The sequence below is a fragment of the Ochotona curzoniae genome, unplaced genomic scaffold, assembly GCF_017591425.1.
Source record: "Ochotona curzoniae isolate NIBS_2020 unplaced genomic scaffold, NIBS_Ocur_1.0 scaffold_4506, whole genome shotgun sequence".
Classification (NCBI taxonomy): domain Eukaryota; kingdom Metazoa; phylum Chordata; class Mammalia; order Lagomorpha; family Ochotonidae; genus Ochotona; species Ochotona curzoniae.
Window position 1 is genome coordinate 36,906,637 of NW_024467119.1, and position 23,386 is coordinate 36,930,022.

The 23,386-nt window shown below is 35.4% G+C and overlaps 1 protein-coding gene across 1 annotated transcript in view; it reads right to left on the reverse strand.

The window, feature by feature from the left end:
- The window catches only part of STPG2 (sperm tail PG-rich repeat containing 2), a 389,260-nt gene that overhangs the window by 198,503 nt on the left and 167,371 nt on the right, over positions 1 to 23,386 (reverse strand). Inside the window, exon 9 of the mRNA XM_040967274.1 lies at positions 22,821 to 22,980. Within this exon, the coding sequence (XP_040823208.1) occupies positions 22,821 to 22,980 (160 nt within the window). The remainder of the gene's footprint in view (positions 1 to 22,820; positions 22,981 to 23,386) is intronic.

Genomic DNA, 23,386 nt, shown 5'->3' on the forward strand with positions numbered 1-23,386 from the left:
ATACATTTAAAAGCCATACTGAATTTCCAATTTACTCCCATGAGACTGGCGTGCATTCAGAATTCTAACAACACCCGGTGGCTTGGATACGGCGGAATGGTATCCACCCTCACTATTGGTGGGGGTGTATGCTAGTACAACTGCTATGGAAGACAGTATGGAGCATATTTCAGCAACTGAATACCAATGTGTTGTATGACCCAGATATGTCACTTCTGTAAATATTTCCTAAAGAACTGAAGTTTGCATATGAGAAAGTAACTTGGAGCCCTATATTTATAGCAGCACAATCTACAATAGGAAACACATGGAAACAATCCAGACGTCTGTCCAGAGATGTGTAAAGAAACTGTGGTATATATATTCCATGGAATGCTATTCAGCCATTAAAAAGGATGAAATTCTACCATTTGCAACTAAATGGTCCCAACTAGAGAATATTATGCCCAGAAAAATGAGCCAATCACAAAAGTACAGATTTTTCTCTAGTATAAAATAATCTTCATGCGAAATAAATCAATAAATAGTGTTAACATGCATGTGCATTTAATCATCTAGAGGAATTGTATAATGGAGACTATCATATTGAAATGTGAAGATACCATGAAAAAAGATGGACTCCCAATGAAATTGTATACATATCTTGATAACAGGATAATGGATTTTCCACCATTGTCTATACCTGCAATGTCATGATACACGTAAATAGCAGAATGATGGATTTGTGACTGTTTCTGAAGAAATATACTACTCTACTAATACAGGGAAAATCAGTGTGGAGAGAGTATATGGAGAGGGGAGACTGCAAATCCCTGAGCCTAGGGAGGTATATCATAAAAATAATCATTACATTTTTTTAAAGGCAGCATGGAAAACTATCACCAAAGTAAGGTAAGAATATGTACCAAATCTCAATGTCATGTCTGAAATTTTGACATATTGAGCATGAATAACTACAATATATTTTAAGAAAATCACAGGGAAAACACTTTTGCATTGAATATTAACATTCAATGGCTTTATGACTTAAAATTATATGGTATATTATTACCTATGGATACATTAGCAAATTTTTCCTTTTAAATAAAAGATGGAAGGATTTAGAGTATACTGACCATAATATAATAATAAATGTTTTAAGTTATAGGTATTTTAACCTGATTGAATATTAAAGTATATATACAGCTAACAAAACACAATATGATACCCAATAAATATATCCAATTTTTCATCTCACTTAAAAATTCAAATATTGTTTAAAAAACAATTGGCTGTTGATAAGAAAGAAGCATCACTAGCTTTATTCATTAGCTCCTTTTTAAATAACATAAAGACAGCAGATATCACAAAAGAATAAGGTAACTAAACCAGAGGAAGTCTGATTTTATTTTTAAGCCCCTTACTTAATTTTTAAAAGGGTTTTACCATTCACTATCAATGACAGATTTCACATAGTAGGATACTATTTTAGAAGTATTTAAATTTGACAATTAAAGAAGAGAGCATACTTTAACATTCAGCTATTAGAGTCAAATTTTTAGTATTTGTTGTACTTTTTTAACTGAAGTAAGAAATGTCACATAATATGTTTCTGTGTGGTTTGTGCTTATTAACCAGTATTTATAAAATTGCTGCTTTGGAAACAATTCTCTGTAAAAATACCTATTTTTTGTCTTCTAAATTAGGGGTTATATCAATACATAATGAACATTTGAAATGTTATTTAATGAGTTTTCCATATTATATTTAGAATCAAGTCCACAAGAGTTATTTTTTGATTTGTTTTTCTAACAATCTGTCACTTCTAAGAAAATAATGTTATTAAAACTAAACAGAGGTTAGAAAAAGTCAAGAGTTGAGTAAGTGAGAAACAATGCAAACAACATATAATCAACTCCTTGCTTCTTGCAAATCTCCTTGCTAGGTCAACAGGGATTTTAAATACACAATGCAGAGGCCTAAGAGCATAGCCATGTACAACAAGTCAGTTTCTTCACGTCTTGCCAGATAGAACAAACCAAGGTCAGGTTGCTGAAGAGTGATAGCCACACAGAGTAGCTATAAGTTACTAAGCAATAGCCAATGTATGTCAGCTCATAGCCACATGACCCCAGATACCTGAGCAAGCCCAGTCAAGTCCACTTGAGCCTCCTCACCAACTCACAGCTTTTCAGTGATATATAAGCAACCATACCACATACCACTACAATATGGAATACTTTTGTACATAACAAAGACAAAAATATTGACTGATGAAATGTGAACATCAGGCACAATTTTTGTATATCCCAAAGTGCAACTGATACTCAAACTAGACTTATTTTATCATATAATCACTTAAAAGAGTCTTCCCCACAAATAAATAATGAAGATATTCCTCTTAAAATATGATATACCTAAATTTATATAAATGAATTCCTAAAGTGGATGGATAGATAGATAGATAAAGCCAAACTGATGAAGAAATAAGCGTTATGAGTTGTGAAGGACAGTATGGTGGAATTAAAATCACACATAATGTTGCACATATCATACATTTTTCTTTTAAGATTTATTTTATTTTTATTGGAAAGTCAGATGTACAGAGAGGAAGCAGAGACAGAGAGGAAGATCTTTGATCCATGATTCACTCCCCAAGTGGCTGCAACAATTGATACTGAGCCAATCTAAAGAGAGGAGCCTGGCGCATCTTCCATGTCTCCCACACAGGTGCAGGGTCCCAAGGTTTTAGGCCATCCTCAACTGCTTTCCCAGGCCACAGGCAGGGAGCTGGATGGAAAGCCAGGCTGCTGAGATTAGAACTGGTGCCCATATGGAATCCCAGGGCATTCAAGGTGAGGACTTAAGCCACTAGGCTACCACACTGGCCCCGTAACATAAGTTTTTAGAAACAAACAATATTCAAGCCATAGTGCAAACTAACATGAAATAATAAAAACAGAGATGAAAAATTACCACATATAAAACAAAGTGAAGGCAACTTTATTGATGTGAGGCTGTTCAGGAAGGACTTTACTGTATACTGACATCTGAATCAAGACCTGAAGGAGGTAAAGATATCTGGAAGAACATAACTGGGGGGAGGGAGGTAGGAAGACAACAAATTCTGCAGGCTAAAAGACTTGTTTCTTTAGTTCAGTAAGTTTAAAGTTATCAGTAGCACTGAACAGCTTTATGTAGGGCTGTTCTGTAAAAGCAAAAGAAGAAAATAATAAACTGCTTAGGAAATGCAAAACCCCAGCAAATATAGAGGCTTATATATTTATTTAGTTTTAAAAATGATGATATCACAATTGATAGTTATATACAAATAATCAGTAACTCTTTTGGGCTGGAGCCATACTCTGCTGCTTTCTCATGCCACAAGTAGGGTGCTGGTTAGAAAGTGGAGCAGCTAGAACACAAACCAGTGTGCATAGGGGATCCCAGTGCTTGCTAAATGAAGATTTAGCTACTGAGCCAATGCACCAGACCCATGGTTGCTTCAGCTCTGATCTACTTCCCTACTAATGCACCTAGGCAAATAGCAGAGGCTGGCTCACATCATTCACTGGACAGATCTGGATGAAACTCCTGCCTTTAGCCTTAGCTCCAGCCATTACGGGGCTCTGAGGAGTGAAAGAGAAGATGAGAGATTCATTCATTCATTCATTCATTATCTATCTCTCTGTCTCTGTCTCTGTAGTTCTGCCTTTTAAATAAATTAATTAATTTTTAAAAAGTCTTCTCTGGGTTTTTGTTCTTTCTGAAAGCAATAATGGTAATGATAATATGTCCTTTGTTATAAAACATAACACTTAACCCTTGACTGAGAGAAATATTCAGTGAATTCAACAATAAAATCACAGGTGATATTATTACTCCTAACATTGACATTGAGATAACTGTTTCATTATTATAAACATACATTATAGAATCAATTTCATAATTTAAAATGTTCACATACCTATTGGAACTTGAAAAATAATTATTCAATATGTGATCTTCAGTACACACACCATTCCACTTACACTGATCAAAAAGAATCATTATTTTATAACCAAACAGCTTAATTTAGAAAGCAACTCATCTTTAAAATGTATAGAATTCGTATCAGAATGATCAAAACTTGTTAAAAGCATACACACATTTATCATGAGAAGTTTTAAATTAATTATGGTTAGATCATATTATGAATAAGCTAATTATAAGTAAATTATAATATTTAACATAAATATTAAATGTTTATTATATATTTCATTGGATTATTTTTAAATTGTCACCTTCTGGTAAAGAATTATAATAATTAAATATGTTGGCAAAAGAGTCGTATTTTATACTAAACTTGACATTTTATACTCTTATTTGAAATGTTCAATTAAAGATCCAGAAAACAATCCAATTACATTTTAAATATATATTAAATATTAAGCATTGCCAAGTGATGTAGGAAATACAAAAAAACTCAATCAGGAAAAGATTCCATCCTCAAGTTTGTCACTATTTACTGGAGGAAAAACAGTTACATATGAAACAAACCCCACCGCTCCCAAAATCAGAAAAACTAAAATAAATCATACAACCGTGATCATCTCTCTTACCTTTTAATCAAGTTAATATTATGTTTACAGAAGTTCTACCAAAAGCCTTTTGTTTTCAGCCACACTCACTATTATATTATGAAAGTAAATTTAAGTTACTCAGGGTATAATTTATATTTCATTTATATAATTATGCGCCCTACTTGCCCGTCTTCATTTTAAGTAAGTTTGATATAAAGTCAGATTTTATACAATGTGGTGAACAGGACCTTTTAACTACCTCACCAAGTACATCTCTAAATATATTTTCTTTGACTCCCTTTCTCTGTCCACGATTCAAGAAGGTGCCTGATTTCCCTCGCTCTCACCATTCACCTCTTCAAAACAACCATCAAAAACCCATTTCGGGGCCCAGCAGCATGGCCTAGCGCTAAAGTCCTCGTGTTGAACGCGCCGGGACCCCATAGGGGCGCTGGTTCGAATCCCAGCAGCTCCACTTCCCATCCATCTCCCTGCTTGTGGCCTGGGAAAGCAGTCGAGGACAGCCCAAAGCCTTGGGACCCTGCACCCGTGTGGGAGACCCAGAAGAAGTTCCTGGATCCTGGTTTCGGATCAGCATAGCATCAGCTGTTGTGCTCACTTGGGGAGTGAACCATAGGACGGAAGATCTTCCTCTCTGTCTCTCCTCCTCTCTGTATATTTCTCTCTCCTCCTCTCTGTATATCTGACTTTCTAATAAATAAATAAATCTTTAAAAAAATCATTTTGGCAACATCTCAGTTACACTATTTCCTGAGTACTGTCACTCTGCTGAGTTCTGTTACACAAAGAATATCCTAGTTTTTTCCTTGCTTGCTGAAAATGATTGGGTCTTTTTTGAATGGTAGAATCTAAGTCTCAGCAAGGTTCTACTCGAGTTACTTTTCTCACTCCTACAGTTATGATTAGATTTGGGTGTAATTAATACAAATCCTAAAGAAAAAAGTGTTTTGTTTCTTTCTTACAGCCAACAATGCACATTCAGGAGTCTTGGTTGAGAATACTGATTTCTCACTTAACCCAAATCTCCTCCTACACAGTGAATATGATTTATAAGCACAAAGTGCCAAGCAGCCACTGATACTCCTGGGAGACAAGCAGGGAAGATGGAAGACACAGAGTGCCATCTGCCAGGTGTCTGACTCCACCCTAAGGAGTCCTTCTGTACCCTGCACCTGGATGTCCAAAAACACACAGTGCTAACACATAGCTTTACTGTACTCACTGGCTTGGCATATGCTGTCTGGTACATATTGTTCTGAAAACAATTAAATTTTGGCTATGCAAAAATGCAGTCAAACTATTCTATCGCCTTTTCTAGTAGAATGAAATTGCTCATAAATAGAAACTGATGCACAGCACATCACAAAGAGCAGATTACAGGAATTAACAAAAAGAGAGAAAGGAAAGTAGACAGAGTCTTTGGTGGGAATAACTTAAATGTAAAGGCAAAGTGGCTGAGGGATTAAGTCTAAAAAGAGGCTAAAAACAAAAAGATAATTGTTTATCAACATACCATGTACCCTGCACCACACTAATTCCTGAGTGTACAGTGGCAAATAGGGGAGAAGCAATTCTAGCCTCCATGATGAGAGTTCAGTATGCTGAGAAACACAGAAGCACAATGACTCCAGCAATAGGTTTTTAGAAGACCATCCACAAAATACACTAGATTTTACTTTTTAAATTATTTACAGCAAAGAAAAATCAGTCTTCAAAACCTCAATCTTTAACATTGCTGGTGAATGCAATATGGTAAAAGATTTAATATTTATTATTAAGACATGAAAAATAGCATTGATGTTTTCAATTTTTAGAATACTTTAAGGATGTTTAAATATCAAAAGAGATCTGAGGAGGGCAATTGATATAGCAAATAACAATGCTTCGGATGTATGAATCCCATATTACAGTTTCTGAGCCTGAGTTCTAGTTCTTCCCCCAATTCCAACTTCCTACCACTATGCCCACTGGCCAGCTGCAGGTAATAGATTCCTGCCAACCCCTTAGGAGGCCTGTATGGAGTTTAGAGCTGCTGGCTTTGGCCTCGCCTAATTGCGGCTGTTATAGGCATTTGAGGAGTGAACCAGTGTGCCAATAGACAGAAAAAAAAATCTCTCTCCCTATACCTTTGTCTCCCTTTCAAACTAACTTTTCAGATGATATGGTGTTTTAGTCATACATATATCTATACATTTATATATTCACACACACATGTGTTTGTACATGAAACTAACTATGAACATTATCCTAAGTTAACACGGTGATACAAGAACAAATCCTATTATTTCATTTTATTCATAAAGATATTGAGTAACAATTTTAGCCAATAATTTACTCATAATTGTGGTACCAATATGTATAAGACATGTTCAATTTGGCTAGCCTGGTTCCACAGTCTATGGTCTGGGTCACTCAATATCTCTAACTTTATTTTCCAATCTAATTGAAATTAATTTTGCAGCTATAACATTTTCTTTAAATGCAGTACATATTCTTTAGCCCCTCTAAGGAGGCTATTCTCTATAACAAATATAAAGGAAGACGAATGGCTGGAGAGAGGAGGAAAGAGAACAAAGTTTCAATCGATGTGTCAAGTATACAGAATGTCATTTACACAACTGGAAGGAAAGGAGAGATTACAAGAGGAAATGTAGGCAGAGGACACTGCCTATAAAGACCATTTATTAAGAGTTTTAATGTCATTAACACCTGCTACATTAGTAAGTTAAATAAATCATCCAATGTTAGAAATATAATCTATGAAAATATGTAATTTTTAAAATATTCCTTATTAGTGTTCTGCTTTTTAAAAAAAAAAAAATGGGATTTCGAGAAGCAAGACCATGAAATCACAAGAGCATGGCAATGATTGCCACAAATCCTAGAAAATTTTGAGTTGATTTTCAGTTTACTGATTTTAAGATTACTGATTTTAAGAGTAATAGAGTAATAATGAGAATTTGTGCTGTCTACTTTATGTGAATGCTATTAGAATTTTAAAAATCAGGCTCTTTAAAGCGTTGGGTCCAAAATTTGTCCCAATGCCTTGACAGAAGAGTTCCACATAAGATAATGCAAAAGCAAAGAAATTTATTGCTAACGCGCTAGGGTCCAAGTCTCATCCAACAAAGTGGAGTCTTGACAAGGATCCCAACCATATGTTTCATATAGTTCATACAGCGTTTTGGCTGCAATTCTAGGAATGGACCATTGATTGTACAAACAGGTATTGGCAAGATTGTATTTGGTCAGTTTCTACCACCTGTGACCACTCTGGTGTTCGGTCTCTCTTATCTGTGCCCACCCAAGTGATCAGCCTTTATCTCCATGGCCACCTGATGACTAGGGACCATTCAAGTCTCCTCTGATTTGTCAGCTCTGTCTAGGGTGTGTGGTGGCCCACTTCGGGGAAGCAGGTGCCTCAATTCTAGGGACTGAAACTTAGGCCTAGCCTGTCCGAGGCCTGCCCGAGGCCTTCATGGCTTTACATTGGTTCCCCTTGTTGTAAGCAAAACTCTCATCACAGAAGCCAAACTGAGCTTTATTTTCTTTATTGCTAGACATTAATTTATTATTGAACTATTACTTGATACTACTCCCTAATATTATTTCTTATTACTATCATTCTAGTACTATTTACCTTCTGCTGAACACACTATTCTCTTGATTCATCTATCACTCAGCATATTTTAGTACTACTTCTTACTTTAGTTCCACAGTCTCACAAAAGCACTTTGAAAACAATTAAGAATCATGCAAAGAAAAAAAATCAACTGATAATATGTAATCATTATCACTATGAATTGGGAAAATAGATGTTAGAGAATGGACACAGGGCACTTAACATTGAAAAATTGACCCGGGGTAACTCCATAAAAATGCAGTAATAGATGCTCCAAAGACAACAACCATTGATCTTATAGTTTAAATCTGAATTTTAATGTAACAATACAGTTTGCACGGGTTTGTCACTTTTTTAAAAAAAGATTTATTTTTATTATTTTTTTTTCATTGGAAAGGCAGATATACAGAGAGGCGAGACAGAGAGGAAGATCTTCCATCCAATGATTCACTCCCTAAGTGAGCGCAACGGCCGATGCTATGCCAATCTGAAGCCAGGAGCCTCTTCCAGGTCTCCCACGGGTGCAGGGTCCCAAAGCCTTGGGCCGTCCTCGACTGCTCTCCCGGGCCACAGGCAGGGAGCTGGAAGGGAAGCGGGGCTGCCGGGATTAGAACGGGTGCCCATATGGGATCCCGGGCATGCAAGGCAAGGACCTTAACCACTTGCGCCACCACGCCGGGCCCAGGTTTGTCACTTTTTCCCTGCCAATTATTAGTCAAAATTATATCCTCAAAATTCTTTAGATCTCACCAAAATCAAGAGGCAACTTAATCACAGGCAGCATAAAATCAAGCCAAAAACTTCTAATTCCTACTAGGGATCTTTCATATGCACTCAGTGCTATCAGTAACACCAGGTCCAAGATTCAAATTTCCCTGTCATTTTGCTAAAACTCAGTGCTTTCAATAGCAGCAAACAAAAGAGACTTGGAAATACAGTCAAAACCTTTATTTCTTCACCTTGTTAATATATATAAGGTATTCTTTGGCTGCTTTTATGCTTAGATGTAAGAAAAGTGAACCATTATCTTTCTGGTGGATGTGACCATGTAGGGAAATAGCAGTTAACACACCACTCGGGCTGCTTTCAAACCATGTCATCTATAGGGCGAGGGTTAATTTGGGCTCTGTTCCAGATTCCAACTCCTCCTAATACTTATCCTTAAAAGTGGCAGGAGATGATAAAAGCACTTGGTTCCCTGCTCCCCCACACAGGAGAGTTCTCCTCTAAAGAATTCTCGGCTCCCAGCCTCGGCCTAGCATTGTTCTAGCTGCCGTGAAAATTGAAAATGAGCAGTTTGTGGGTTTTCCCTCTCCCCTTTCCCACTTTCCCCCCTGTCCTCTTTTCTCCCTTTATCTCACTCTGTCCCCATCTGTCTTGCAGTAAATTAAAGTCATTTAAAAAAATAAATACTTGGGAGCATAATACTTGCTTTCAGCTAGAATAAAAAGTACTTATTCCCAGTTGTATAATTCATAGTAGGTTAACAAAAGTCTTAATTTTTCATTCAAAGTCTTTGGCAGCACAGCAACTCAAGATACTAAATTGCTCCCTACTGTCACTGAGAAATACATGCCCTGTTTATGGACTATTTCTTATTTGTAAAACTAACATCTATATCATATCATATCTAAGAAAGTAGAACATCTCCATAATTTGGGTAATTTTCCATATGTCAGAAATTCCATTTTTACTCAAGTGTTACTTGTTACTTTTTCTGAACCAAACTTTCCTGGTTCATTTACAAAATGAATTTGAAAAAATTTGAGCATTAGATGTTTAAATAATGATGATTCTTGCACTATGGTAATGTTTCAATATTGAAGACAGGAGGAGAAAACAATCAAGGAATTAAAACACCAAATATATAACCAATAGAGTTTTCACCAGGCAGACTGAATTTTTTTTGTCACACTATTAAACGACTAGAGCATCCCCTCTCCTTTTCAATATCAGTAATGGAAGAGTAAGTCTCTTTCAATTCTTAATTTCTCCTGTGCCTTTACCTTCTGCTCTGAGTCTCTCACTGATCATTCCACCTTTATCTACCAATTTTAAGAGCCCATGTGATTAAATTAGCCCCAACTGGATGATCTGAATTAATCTCCCTAATTTTTTCTTGGAACACCTAATTAGCAAGATTTAATTTTGTATTGCCATACAACATTAACATATTCACAGGTTCCAGAGATCAACACATGAATATCTTGGTGGGGAAAGGGCATTATTATATCTACAAAATAAGTCACACAGCAGTTAATTAACAATATCTTAAATATACAAGTTACTCAAATTCTACCTAAATTCTGCATGCTTTCCAAATAATCCTGGAAGTACACTCCAAAAAGGAAAAAGAAGACTTTAAATGTGTGTTTTCAGTATTTCTTACTGACATAGGTTCACTTCAATTTGTATTTAATAAAACCTGAGGTTGAGGCATGAGAATTGTTCTGAAAAGGTGCAATGAGATGGAAAACTGTCTTCCTGAACTTTTCTCTACACTAAAAAGCTGGCATTACATAGTTCAAATAGAAGGAATTGTTACAATATCTGAACTCATGTACCCTGCAATGAATTTAATTTAATCTTTATAAAATAACCTGACTGGAAAACATAGTGCAGGAGGCCGGGCTGAACAATGAAATTCTTTTATGGTAAAATAAAATGGCTAAGAGAAAAACTATAATCTGTACTTCAGATAATACACTAGTGTTATGATTTTATATAAAATCATTTTTCTACCTAACACTATCGTTTTAAAGTTGTCAAATTGAAAAGATTTTAGAATATAAAAATTTCTATAAAATAAATTTTATAACATCAGAAAGTCAAACTCTTAGTTTTTCTTCTAAATGTGTATAAATAGAACAAGTCTACTTTTTCTTAACAATTTCAATTAAACCTAACTTCAACCTAATGTTATTCAAGTTCATTTTTCAAGACTTGTGAAATGATTAAGTAGTATTTACATTTAAAAATTACTTTTGCAAAGTGTCAATATACACCTTGGCCCAATTTTCTGGAAATGTACTGATATCAAGTACTATTTAAATAGATCTGTGTTTCAATTTTAAACCTTCATATTTATCTAAATTAGAAAAAAATTATGGGCAATAATGAGGAAAAATTACATGGGCAAAAATGGTCAATATCATCATGAAACACGATGATTTCTCAGTAATATGAAAGACAAAAAGATCTTCAAAGCAGGTAAATATGAATTGGCAGAAGAGAAATGCAGATTAATTTGAGGAATAGATTGTCACATAACGATGCAAGTCGGAAATCACTGGAATGATTATTCAAAGTGCTAAGAAAAAATAAAATGAATTAAAGCAATTAATCCAACAAAATTATATTGAAAAAAATAAAAGAATGGGCCTGGCACTATGACATAGTGCCTAAACCCTCATCTTAAACATGCCATGATCCCATTTGGGCACCAGTTCATGTCCCAGCTGCCCCACTTCCCATCCACCTCCTGGACTATGGCCTGGGAAAGTAGCAGAGGATAGCCCAATGCCTTGGGATCCTGCACCCATGTGAGAGACCTGGAGGAGGCTCCTGGCTTCGGATATACTCAATTCCTAATGCTGTGGCCTTTTGGCTAGTGAACCAGCAGATGGAAGATCTTTCTATTTCTTTTATCTGTAAATTTGCCTTTCAAAAAAAAATTTTTTTTAAATCTTTAAAAAAATTGAGGATATAAAACATTTTATACTGAAAAGGCTATAATATACAACACAACTGTGTATCTCAATTTTACTAAATCTCCTTTATTAATTTTCCAATTCTAAAAGCTCAAAGTCATTGTTACCTTTGCTTTTCTCACAGTCATCATCAGAATCATTAGCATATTCTTAAATTTCCCTTAAGAAATACCTAAGCAGTCACACTTCTCACTAATAGCACTCTGCTTCACACCATCAGGCCTCACACAATAGTCTTCTGTTTCTGCTTTTGGTCCTCTGAATTCAGCTTTCTAATGTATAGCAAACAGATAAAGTTTACTGAAATATTAGAACAAAACCATGTAACCAACTTCCATCTTCAGCATGAAGTATGATATTCCAAGCCATGTATTAGCATGACAGGCATGACATCTCCTGGCACAGCTACTCACACCAACTCTTTCTGCTATAGCTTTACTGACTTCAATTCTATATTTTAAAATTAATAATATTTCCAATAATATCAGCCCTCCTTGCTGGCAATGTTTTTCCTTAGAATAACTTAAGCCTTCAATTCTTTCTTATCTTGATTCAAAAATCTCTTCCCCAAAGATCATATCATTATATATTATTACAATATAATTTGTAAAGTTAAAGAAAAGTAAAGATACAGCCCTGTAAAGATACAGAAAAAGAGCCCCGTAAAGATACAGAAAAGAGCACTATCTTGACAAAACATAAACTTCTTTTTTTTAATTTTCATGGAAATGGCTGTGATAAAAAAGCCATGTACATTTTTAAATTTTTTTCCAAAATCAAATCATTCAATTACATTTTCTAGGAGCTTCCCAAGACACTCAAATAAAATATTACACATGCAAATAATACCACAAAAGTAAAACCAGAGCGTGCGCACACACACACACACACACACACACACACACACATTGCAAAGCAGTAATATAAACAGATGAAATGTGGATGGATGGTACAGGATTATTGGAAGAATCTGATTCTCTCAATAAAAGGAAAGGAAGAAAAAAATAAAGAAAACTGGTAAACAGAGTGGTTTTTTTGTTTTGTTTTTGTTTTTGCTAAATCTGTTGTCAAAGAGCAATCTACCAATTTTTTTAATAGAGTGGCTGCAAAAGGAACCCAACTCTAAATATGATTCTAGAATAGTTGAAATTAAAGGGAAAAGAATTACATGGCCAACAAATATTAACAACAAATCCAAAAGATAGCAATTTTTTTAAAAAATCAGCAAAAAGGAGTTGTTTTTAAAGAATTTTTCTTTCTTAGAGAGGCAGAAAGAGGTGGAGACAGAGACAGGAAGTTAGAGCTCATGAAACAGCCATGGCTGGACCAAGGCTGAAGCCAGGAGATGTGAAGCGATGCAACCCAGGTCTCCAAAGTGAGTAAGAGACCCAAACTGTTGAGCCAGCAACACTACACACAGAGCCAGTGTCAGCAGGAAGCTCGAGTCAGGAGCAAGAGTTGGAGATCTAACCCAGGTGACTCATGTGAGAAGCAGCCATCTTAACCAGCCTTTGAACAACTAAGCTAAACTTCCGCTCAGTGATTTGAACATAATAAAATGAAATATTCAATTCACCAGCGTGTTAATTTATAGGCATTTATGGCGTAAAAGGCAAAGCCTCTGCCTCTCATTTTATATACTCACAGCTTACCTTCTGACCCAGCTCTTTATTTACAGCATTCCTTTTCTGTTTGAAGGACAGGCACACAGACAACCATCTCCATTCACTGATTCTAGTGAACCTTAAATTTCCACAATGGCCAAAACTGGGCCACATGAAAGAGAGAGTGACTGACTCTCTCATGTGGGTAGCAGAGACCCAAGAACTTCAGCTATCATTTCCTTCCTCCCTGGATGCAATGTGTTATTTTTTTTATTTTAAAAACTTTAGGCTTGGGCCCGGCGCAGTGGCGCAAGTGGTTAAGTCCTCGCCTTGCACGCCCGGGATCCCATAGGGGTGCCGTTTCTAATCCCGACAGCCCCGCTTCCCTTCCAGCTCCCTGCCTGTGGCCCAGGAAAGCAGTCAAGGACAGCCCAAAGCTTTGGGACCCTGCACCCGTGTGGGAGACTTGGAAGAGGCTCCTGGCTTCGGATCGGCATAGTATCGGCCATTGGTGCTCACTTGGGGAGTGAATCATTGGACGGAAGATCTTCCTCTCTGTCTCTCCTCTCTGTATATCTGCCTTTCCAATACAAAAATAATAAAAATAAATCTTTAAAAAAAAAAAAACTTTAGGCTTTAGAGTACTGATTATAATTAACAGGTAAAGGCATAAGCCTTATAATAATATAAAATTACATATGTTCTGCTATTGTTCTATAATATAGTTATACTTAAAATGATAAAAAAAAACAAGATTCCAAAAAGGCTCTACCCTTTGAAGAGATATATTCACTCATGGGATTTACGTTAGTAGATTTGGTCTTACATGAAAAAAGACTTAAAAAAAATTCTTAGAATTTGACATTTTACTATGCTTAAGTGCATATATTTTATTAAAGAATAAACTGCCAACATAATCACAAATTCAGAGATTGAGGCCTTCTAACAATATTGAATGATGTCTTAAATTTTACAAAGAATAATATATTCAGCTACCCAGTGCTGAGTCAACAAAGTAGGATTAAAATCAATTTTTATCTCTTGAGATCTATTGCAATTAGAGAACAATGCCAAGTCTTTGACACACTAATGGGCTTCAAAATATCCCAAAAAGGATAAAGAAATTGCAGTGTTTTAACTGAAATACAGCTCCAACAGTATAACAAGTTGCATACTCTAAGGCTTCTGTAAAGCTAGCATATAAAACTATCATATCAAAGAGTGTTGAGTTTTAATGAATTTGCAGCATTGTTGTACTACACTTTACATAAAAATTTTTCTACACTGAACTATATTAAAACATTCACTAAACCTAATATAAAAGGAGTTGTTTGGCAGTATTCTAAGTATTTGGTTTCTCATTTTATTTGCAGTGGTGCTATATTTCTAAAGAGGATAGGATCTGTTCTACAAAATTAGACACGCCTTGCTTGAAAAGGCTATTATATCTGACTGAAACATATTTTCCATGTACTTCACTGCAACAGTACACTACATAGAAATCATTAAACTTAAATTAGAAACCAGGTTTTCTAATTTCTGGAGTGTTAAATTAACAGTTGCAAAATGATAACTCCAGATTGCAAAAGTTGCAATAATTATATATTAGAAAAATAAAACTTCTTTAAGAATACCACAGTCCTCACTTACTATCTTTTGCTATTTTTTTTTATCAGAAGTGAAGCATTTGGGACATGAACAAGCACCCATACTGGATGCATGGGCTTGCAGGTGGGGGATTAGCCAATTGAGCCTTCATGCCACTCTACCACCATTTTTTTCTTCCAAAATTTTTATTCAAACAACTAAAGAAAGTCCATCTTCTTTTCTGCAAGCATGTGTGCTATGTTCCTTTAAAAAGCTGGTCCAAAAGGAGGCACAGTGTTGCTGCATGCTAGGCCACTATCTGTGGAGCCTGCATCCATATGGGTGTCATTTTTAGTCCCAGCTGTTCTAGTCCCAATGCAGTTCTCTGTTAATGTACCTGTGAAAGCAGCAGAAAATGCCCCAACTCCTTTGGCTCCTCCACCCACATAGGAGACCTAGAAGATGCTCCTAGTGCCAGTTCCAACCAGGCCAGTTCAGCCATTGTGCCAATCAGGGGAGTGGGACTACAGATGGAGATTTCTGTCTCTCCTTCTCTCTCTGAAACTCAGCTTTTCCAATAATAAATAAATCTTTTTAAAAGAACCAGTCCATAAAGTTATTCATCAACCCATCTACAGTATTTATTTATATTGAAGTGAAATGTCTATTTCTTTTCCTGTAAGATTATACTCAGAGTACTCAGAGTATAGGGCTATAGTCTAAAGTAAGTGGTAATGTCAGATCCGTTTTAGAGAGCTTTTCAGAATTTTTAGACTACTTTATATATATCACACCTATAACATGTATAATATATATGTGTGTTATAAGTATTATATATTATATGTTATATAACATATGATACATATGATTATAGGGTACACACCTATAATAATCCTGTAAACTTCCTTGTAGCAGCCAGCTCTAGAAGGACAAAAAGAAAAAGAAAAGAAGAGAAGAGAAGAGAAGAGAAGAGAAGAGAAGAGAAAAGAAAGGAAAAGAAAAGAAAAGAAAAGAAAAGAAAAGAAAAGAAAAGAAAAGAAAAGAAAAGAAAAGAAAAGAGAAAAAAGAAAGGGAAGGGCTGGGGAGGGGAGGGGAGGGGAGGCGAGGGGCGGGAAGGGAAGGGAAGGGAAGGGAAGGGAAGGGGAGGGAAGGGAGGGGAGCGGAGGGGAGGGAAGGGGAGGGGAAGGGAGGGGAGCGGAGGGGAGGGAAGGGGAGGGGAAGGGAGGGGAGCGGAGGGAAGGGGAGCGGAGGGGAGGGGAGGGGAGGGGAGGGGAGGGGAAGGGAAAGGAGGGGAGGAAGGAAGGAAAAGAAAGAGAGAGAGAGAGAAAGAAAGAAAGAAAGAGAAAGAAAGAAAGAAAGAAAGAAAGAAAGAAAGAAAGAAAGAAAGAAAGAAAGAAAGAAAGAAAGAAAGAAAGAAAGAAAGAAAGGAAGGAAGAAAAAATAGTACCAGGAGCCTACCTCATCTACTTACAAAAAGATTGTAACATATGTAGGAATTTATGTGTTCTTAAAGAGGCCTGAATCAATAATTTATAGATGCTAGAGTATTAAAGTCATACCTCACATATGTTGAAAAGAGACAAGAGCTGATATTCTGAATGAAACAACCAGAAGAAATGTCTACAAAACAATTTCTTCATTACATTCCACTGATTGACATCGTACCAGTTCCACCCAAAGAATTTGAACCAGAGCACTATTTGATTAAAGCAGTACCAAAATTGAATTGTGTCAAAGAATATACAGGATCTTTGAAAAACATAATCTGGTGTAGACTTGTCTGTATTCATAATACTTTACATTCTTTCCACATACTCATACAAGGAAGACTCCTAAATTGTATCACATCACATTAACTTAAAGCCTAGGTTTTTTTTTTTTTTTTTTTGTCACCTAATTCTGGTTGGAATAAGGATGAGAAACTTTAGCTGTGGCTCTCCAGGTACAGCTCCATGAATATAATTCCTTTTCTAGACCTTAAAGTAAAGGAACAGATTGCCTTGTCCAAAGATAGATAACAAACTAATTGTTATAAATGCTGTAAACACTGGTGTGCAACAAGAAAATAAAGGTGAGAAACAGCAGTCAGAAGTTTGTACCATATTCAAATCCAGCAGGGCACAGGTTGTAAATCCACTGATGAGAGTTCAATCCTCCTTAATTCGAGTTGTTCAATACATTTAATGATTCTACCCTGAGTACTCTTGGTCCTGTCCTCTGAGTCAGCATTTTCCATTATAAAAAGTAGCACCTATTGACAGCTCCGTAAGAGGTCTTTGCCAGCTGCCTGTACACATTTAAGAGTCCAGAGATCCTGTTTCCTTTCATGCACATCTGTCCTTATTACATCAAACTGATAAAGTTATTTTTAAAACTGTGTGACCTTCGGCTTCAACGATTTTTTTTTTTAATTTTATGGTACAATTCCATAGAGCCTGGGATAGCCCCTCCCCCCAAGCTCCATCCGAACTGATTTTCTTCATATTATTACAATATTATAATCCTTCATAAGGAGTCATGATCCTATCAGTCTGTAATTTATAAAGCACCCCATCACACAAAGCCACACCTACAGATGCTTGAGATAAGCGCTCATTCATAGTCTACCTTTAAGTATATGATCCAGGTATCTTCTTTAAGGTCTTATACCTTGTTTCCTACCTCCATAAGTAAAGTTCACATTCTGCTTTCAGGCTAATCATTGCACTGTAGATTTGGTTTCTATAAAATTTTATATCACTTCCTCACATGCTCTCTTACCCTCCTTGCATATCTATTATCTCCTTCTCAAATGAATCCTCTTAGTAATTCTCAAAGATTCTATACTATTAAAAAGTCTATTATTTCTCAGAGAACTAGTAGCCTATTTAATAAGTAGGATAATTTTAGATATAACATAATTATTAACAAATATAAAAATTCTCAAATTAGGACCCAGCAGCGTGGCCTAGCGGCTAAAGTCCTCGCCTTGAACGTGCCAGGATCCCATATGGATGCTGGTTCTAATCCCGGCAGCTCCACTTCCCATCCAGCTCCCTGCTTGTGGCCTGGGAAAGCAGTCAAGCACAGCCCAAAGCTTTGGGACCCTGCACCCATGTGGGAGACCTGGAGGAAGTTCCTGGCTCCTGGCTTCGGATAGGCATAGCACCAGCCGTTGCAGTCACTTGGGGAGTAAACCATCAGATGGAAGATCTTCCTCTCTGTCTCTCCTGCTCTCCATATATCTGACTTTGCAATAAAATAAATAAATCTTTAAAAAAAATTCTCAAATTAAAAATAAATATCATATAATTCAAATGTATTCAAATATAAGTCCCAAACAGAAATACTGAGATTAAAGATTACTGAATTTTGTTCATTTTTTATAATGAAATTTCTAACAGTTTGAATAAACATACAGAGCCAACCAATTCCCACAATCCCCCACATTCAAAATTATTCTGAATTTTAGCAGGTCAGAAAAATTTCTGCAAGTGATATTGAGAAAAAAGTAATAACATCACATTCACTGAATAGATTAACAAAACTCAACAAGAGGGAAGAGATGCATTTTAAAAAGAAAAGAAATAATTAGCTTTTACATACACTACAGTGATTTTTATATTAAAGGTATATTTATTAAAGAATTGGACAAACCTACTTTCACAGAGTATGTTGAAATGACTTAACATTCCTATGGAAACACAATGTGGAAATCATTGCATTATTTTTAAGAAAGAATACTTGCTGAGTGAAAAAAGTCTCAGTACCTGACAGGCTTAGCCTACAAATGGTATCTGCTACATATTGCTGAATCACTACTCATTTGGATGTTTGGTTTCTACCAAAAGTGTGCTATCAAATTCAGTTGTCTGGATTGTTAAAATACATATTTAAATTATAAAGATTTTTAAAATACGTTAACATATTTAAATATGTTAAGATATACATTTTAACTTACTATGAAAGAGCATATTGTCATAGAGAAAACAAAGCTCCATAAAGCAAAAAAAAAAAAATAATAATAATTGACATGTAACATTGGTTTGTTTTAAATACTACTTCATGTTACTTTCTATTAATTTTCCATGTATATACAGAGAACAAATTTCATATATATCTCCAATATACATACTTAAAAGTATATTTCTCACCCTATGCTCAATCTGAAGTTGTTATTGAAGTATTATTTTTCAGTGAAGCCTTTCTTGATAATATTATTTAAACTGAATATTCTTTTCTCTAATTTTTCTCACAGCATCTAGAAACACATGGCTCACCTTTTTCCTCCTTCCTTCATTTTACCCCTCTCTCCCTGAACACCTCCCCTCAACCCCAACACCTAACTTTTTTCTTCCTTCCTCTTTCATCTTTCAGGTTCAGCCTATCTCTTCAGTTATTTCTTGTTAGCATTCATTTATTTTTACTGGAAACTCAGATTTCCACAAAGAAGAAGAGAGAGAAAGATCTTCCATCCTCTGCTTCACTCCCCAGGTGACCACAAGGACAATAGCCAGAGCTGAGTCGATCCAAAGTCAGGAGTCAAAAACTTCTTCAGGGTCTTCCATGTGGACACAGCGTCCCAAGGTTTTGGGCTGTCCTCAACTGCTTTCCCAGGCCACAAGCAGAGAGCTGGATGGGAAGTGGAATAGCCAGGACACAAACTGACATCCGCATGCAATCTGGGTGTATGCAATCTGAGGATTTAGCTTTGATCATAGGTTCAATGACACCAAAATATATTCCTATTTTATCCGTTGCTATATCGTAAGAACTTGCAATAGTACTTAGTACATGCAGTTCTCAGCAAATATGTGTTAGAGATTGGATGAACGAATCCAACATTGCTAACAAAAACTTTAAAATTTTACAAAATAATCAACTACTTTAAAAATTTTTCCTATGTTTTTATTAAGGTTTATGTATCAAGATGAACTACCTGCAATTTTCTTTGTATTTAATGTATTTTAAAATCTCCGTTATAACTCTTCATTGATGAATATCCCTGCTGCTCAGTTTTAAGTCATACCATTAATTATTTTCTTAGTGTTATCCCAAAAATAGACTCGTGGGACCAGATTGCACACCTATTTGAAACACTGTGCCAATCTGCCCCTGAAAAGCACTGGGATCATTCTATATTTCACTCTTGCTATATGCCAGCTCCCAGTTTCCCACACTATCTTTCCCTGCCTGACGAAATGCCCAGTGACAGGTCAGTTGAGAGAGAAAGCAATGCTCAACTATTTTTCCACTTCCAATCATCTCCCTTCATCTGAGCTGGATCAATTACAAAATCATTTACAAATTTCTGGCTTATAACTCGGTATAATAACAGGAGACTTCTTTGTAATGCGACACATTTCAATTAAGAATTTCTTCATTAATGATTCAATATGCTCTTATTGGTTACACAACATTAATGGTATGTTGTTACAAGTACATTACTTCTCGTTTTAGACAAATGAAAATGAGAGGGGCCTGGCGCGATGGCGCAGTGGTTAAGGACCTCGCCTTGCACGTGCTGGAATCCCATATGGGCGCCAGTTCTAATCCCGGCAGCCCTGCTTCCCATCCAGCTCCTGCCTGTGGCCCAGGAAAGCAGTCGAGGACGGCCCAAAGCTTTGGGACCCTGCACCCACATGATTTATTAAAAAACAAGACTTACCATATTATGTGTTCCTAGAAAAAGTTAAATGCTTTTAAGGATTATAAAAAAGAAATGAGATATTGTCAAGTTATATGGAAGCCTTCAAAAAGTTAAAATGAAATTAAACAATAATGTCGATTTTTTCATAAATTCCTTGAAATTCTCTCATTTGTATTAAAAACAATGAATTCTTTGACATATTAATCAACATATACATCTATCCTGAATAAAATATATTAAACTTACAAATGTATTTAGAGAGTTGATAATATCACAATCAAATATCATTTCCTTGATTCATTAATATAACAGAATTTGAACATCTGGAAGTTAAATAGCTAAAATAAAGCATGAAGATTAATTGATTTTGCCCCAGAAATCAATTAAATTTATGTTAGAACCATATTTTGGACTATATACCTGAAGACAGATGATTAAATTTAAAAAGAAAGGAAAAATCTATAATTATTATATCTACACATGTCAGAGGAAATAAAATTTCATACACCTATCAGATAACAGCTTCGGAATCTGTATGGATTTTTCTAATATTTTGATTATAGAGGCATGTAGGCTTTGATTATCATTATTTTGAAGTATAGGCCACTTGCAGATGCAGGATGACAAATCTGTTGCATTACTGTGCTAAACAACGTGATATGGTCTTCTTATTCAACAGACTGGCTATTCTATGGCTGCACAACATCTCTGACACTCACCATGTCTTTGACTTCCCAATAATCACTGCCTTCATAATGAAAACATTCCCTTCACCTCTCAGTCTTTCAGAAGCTAGTTTTGCATTAAGTACATAGCACACTGTTAAAACACATTATACTTCTAAGGCATGTCAGATGTTATGAAGCTGACACAAAATGCAGTCTTATCAATCATTTGTAGAAACTAACAAATAGTTATTGAATGCATTTGCCTTTGGATAAGTACTAAAATAATGAAAACAGTACAGATCCTGGAACTTAATGAAACTTTTATCATGTCTCCCATCCATAAGAAATCTCACACAGAGTCAAGGTAGGAAGAAAACTTCAGGAACCACAAAACTGCATGTAATCCACTTCAAAAGGCTATCACATGTGTATTTATTTGTTATTTTATTGATTGTGCCAGGTGAAGGCAACAGTACGACATTTCCCTCTACCACTTCTGGGTGACCACATACTGAGTGTGACCAAACACACACTAGAGAATTTGGAACTCTACTTCGTAACAAGCAAAAGCCTATCATTTCAACAGTTTTGTAGCAACTGAAGAGGAGGAAGAAAGTAGTTAATTCAACATAAAAAGGACATTCTAACTGGCAACATGGCTCTCTGAAAAGATAGTAAAAGCAAATCCTCTGCTTTGCTTCTCTTGTTTTGTTTTGCTTTGGTGTTATTGGATAGATTGCATTCTCCTGCTTGGAATTTGCATTAACAATTCTGGAATAAAATTACTTAATTCCCTTTCATTTTTTCCTATTTATTTACATAAAAATCCAGTATCCCAATTTGGTAATTTAGTGATAATACATTTGTAAGTAACTGTTGAAAAATCTTGTTCCTGTTCTTTAATTGTCCTGTTTAGTATAACTTACTGACTTATTTTCATTATCAGTAAAAGTTGCTGCACTCATTTTTAGATCATGCATGTTATTATTGACAGCTGTACAAAGCAAAAGTAAAAAATTAAATTGTTGAAAATAATCATCAAATATTTATATTTTACAGAGTTTTTCTTGAACTTGACAAAGATCAAAGTAACCCCATGGTATGTGTCTTGTACACATATAGGGTATCTTTATCAAATCAGAGCAAAGTACCTTTCTCTAAAAAGTTTTAGCCTATTTGGCTTTTTATCAATAAAGCATCATGAGCTTCAGTAAAATTGGTAAATTATCTTTGATAAAATTCTTTAAAAAGGCTCCCAAATAATATTTCAAAAAAAAGCTCAAAAGTCTTGCTGAATGAAGAGATTGGTGCTTAATTTTTGTCATGTGCATTTAAAAAAGGAATGGTAAATACAAACATATGCATTTAATTATCCATATTAAGATGGAAATCTTAGATTTCCCTCATGGCTTAAAAGGACTTTTTGAACTTGACTCACCTGGTCCCTCAGGCATTTTTACTCTACACCGGGGAGCTGCACTAAGAAAGCAAGCATGTCTTCTTTCAGCCATGAGACTTCGAGGTGGCATGTATTTATGTTTCACTTGGGACCTCTCATAGGATTTTTGAACATCATAGCTGCCAGGTGCTGGAATCACCTGGAAAACATGTTAATGATTGAGCATAAATATCTAATCTATTGAAAAAAAAGTCAAGATGTCAAATAGATGATCACACTAAGCAATGGTGTAGGGAGAAAAATAGAAAAAGTCATTTAATTAAACATTAAAATTAGAAATTTGAACAAAGATCCCTAAGTCAATGTTCTTGTAATAAAACCACAAATTCACTTGTTAAAAATGAAGATAATGTAAACAGAATGATGAAATGTGACCATATTCTTTTTTAAAAAGAATCTTTGTGATATAAACCAAATTCTCCTTTTCAAATTTAATAATGAAAATCAAATTTCAGGCATGGGTAAAATCAATACTTATTTGTTTTCATAAGCAGCAATATCACTCCTGCTTTACTGTTTTACACAAGCATAGTTCTTCTGTAACA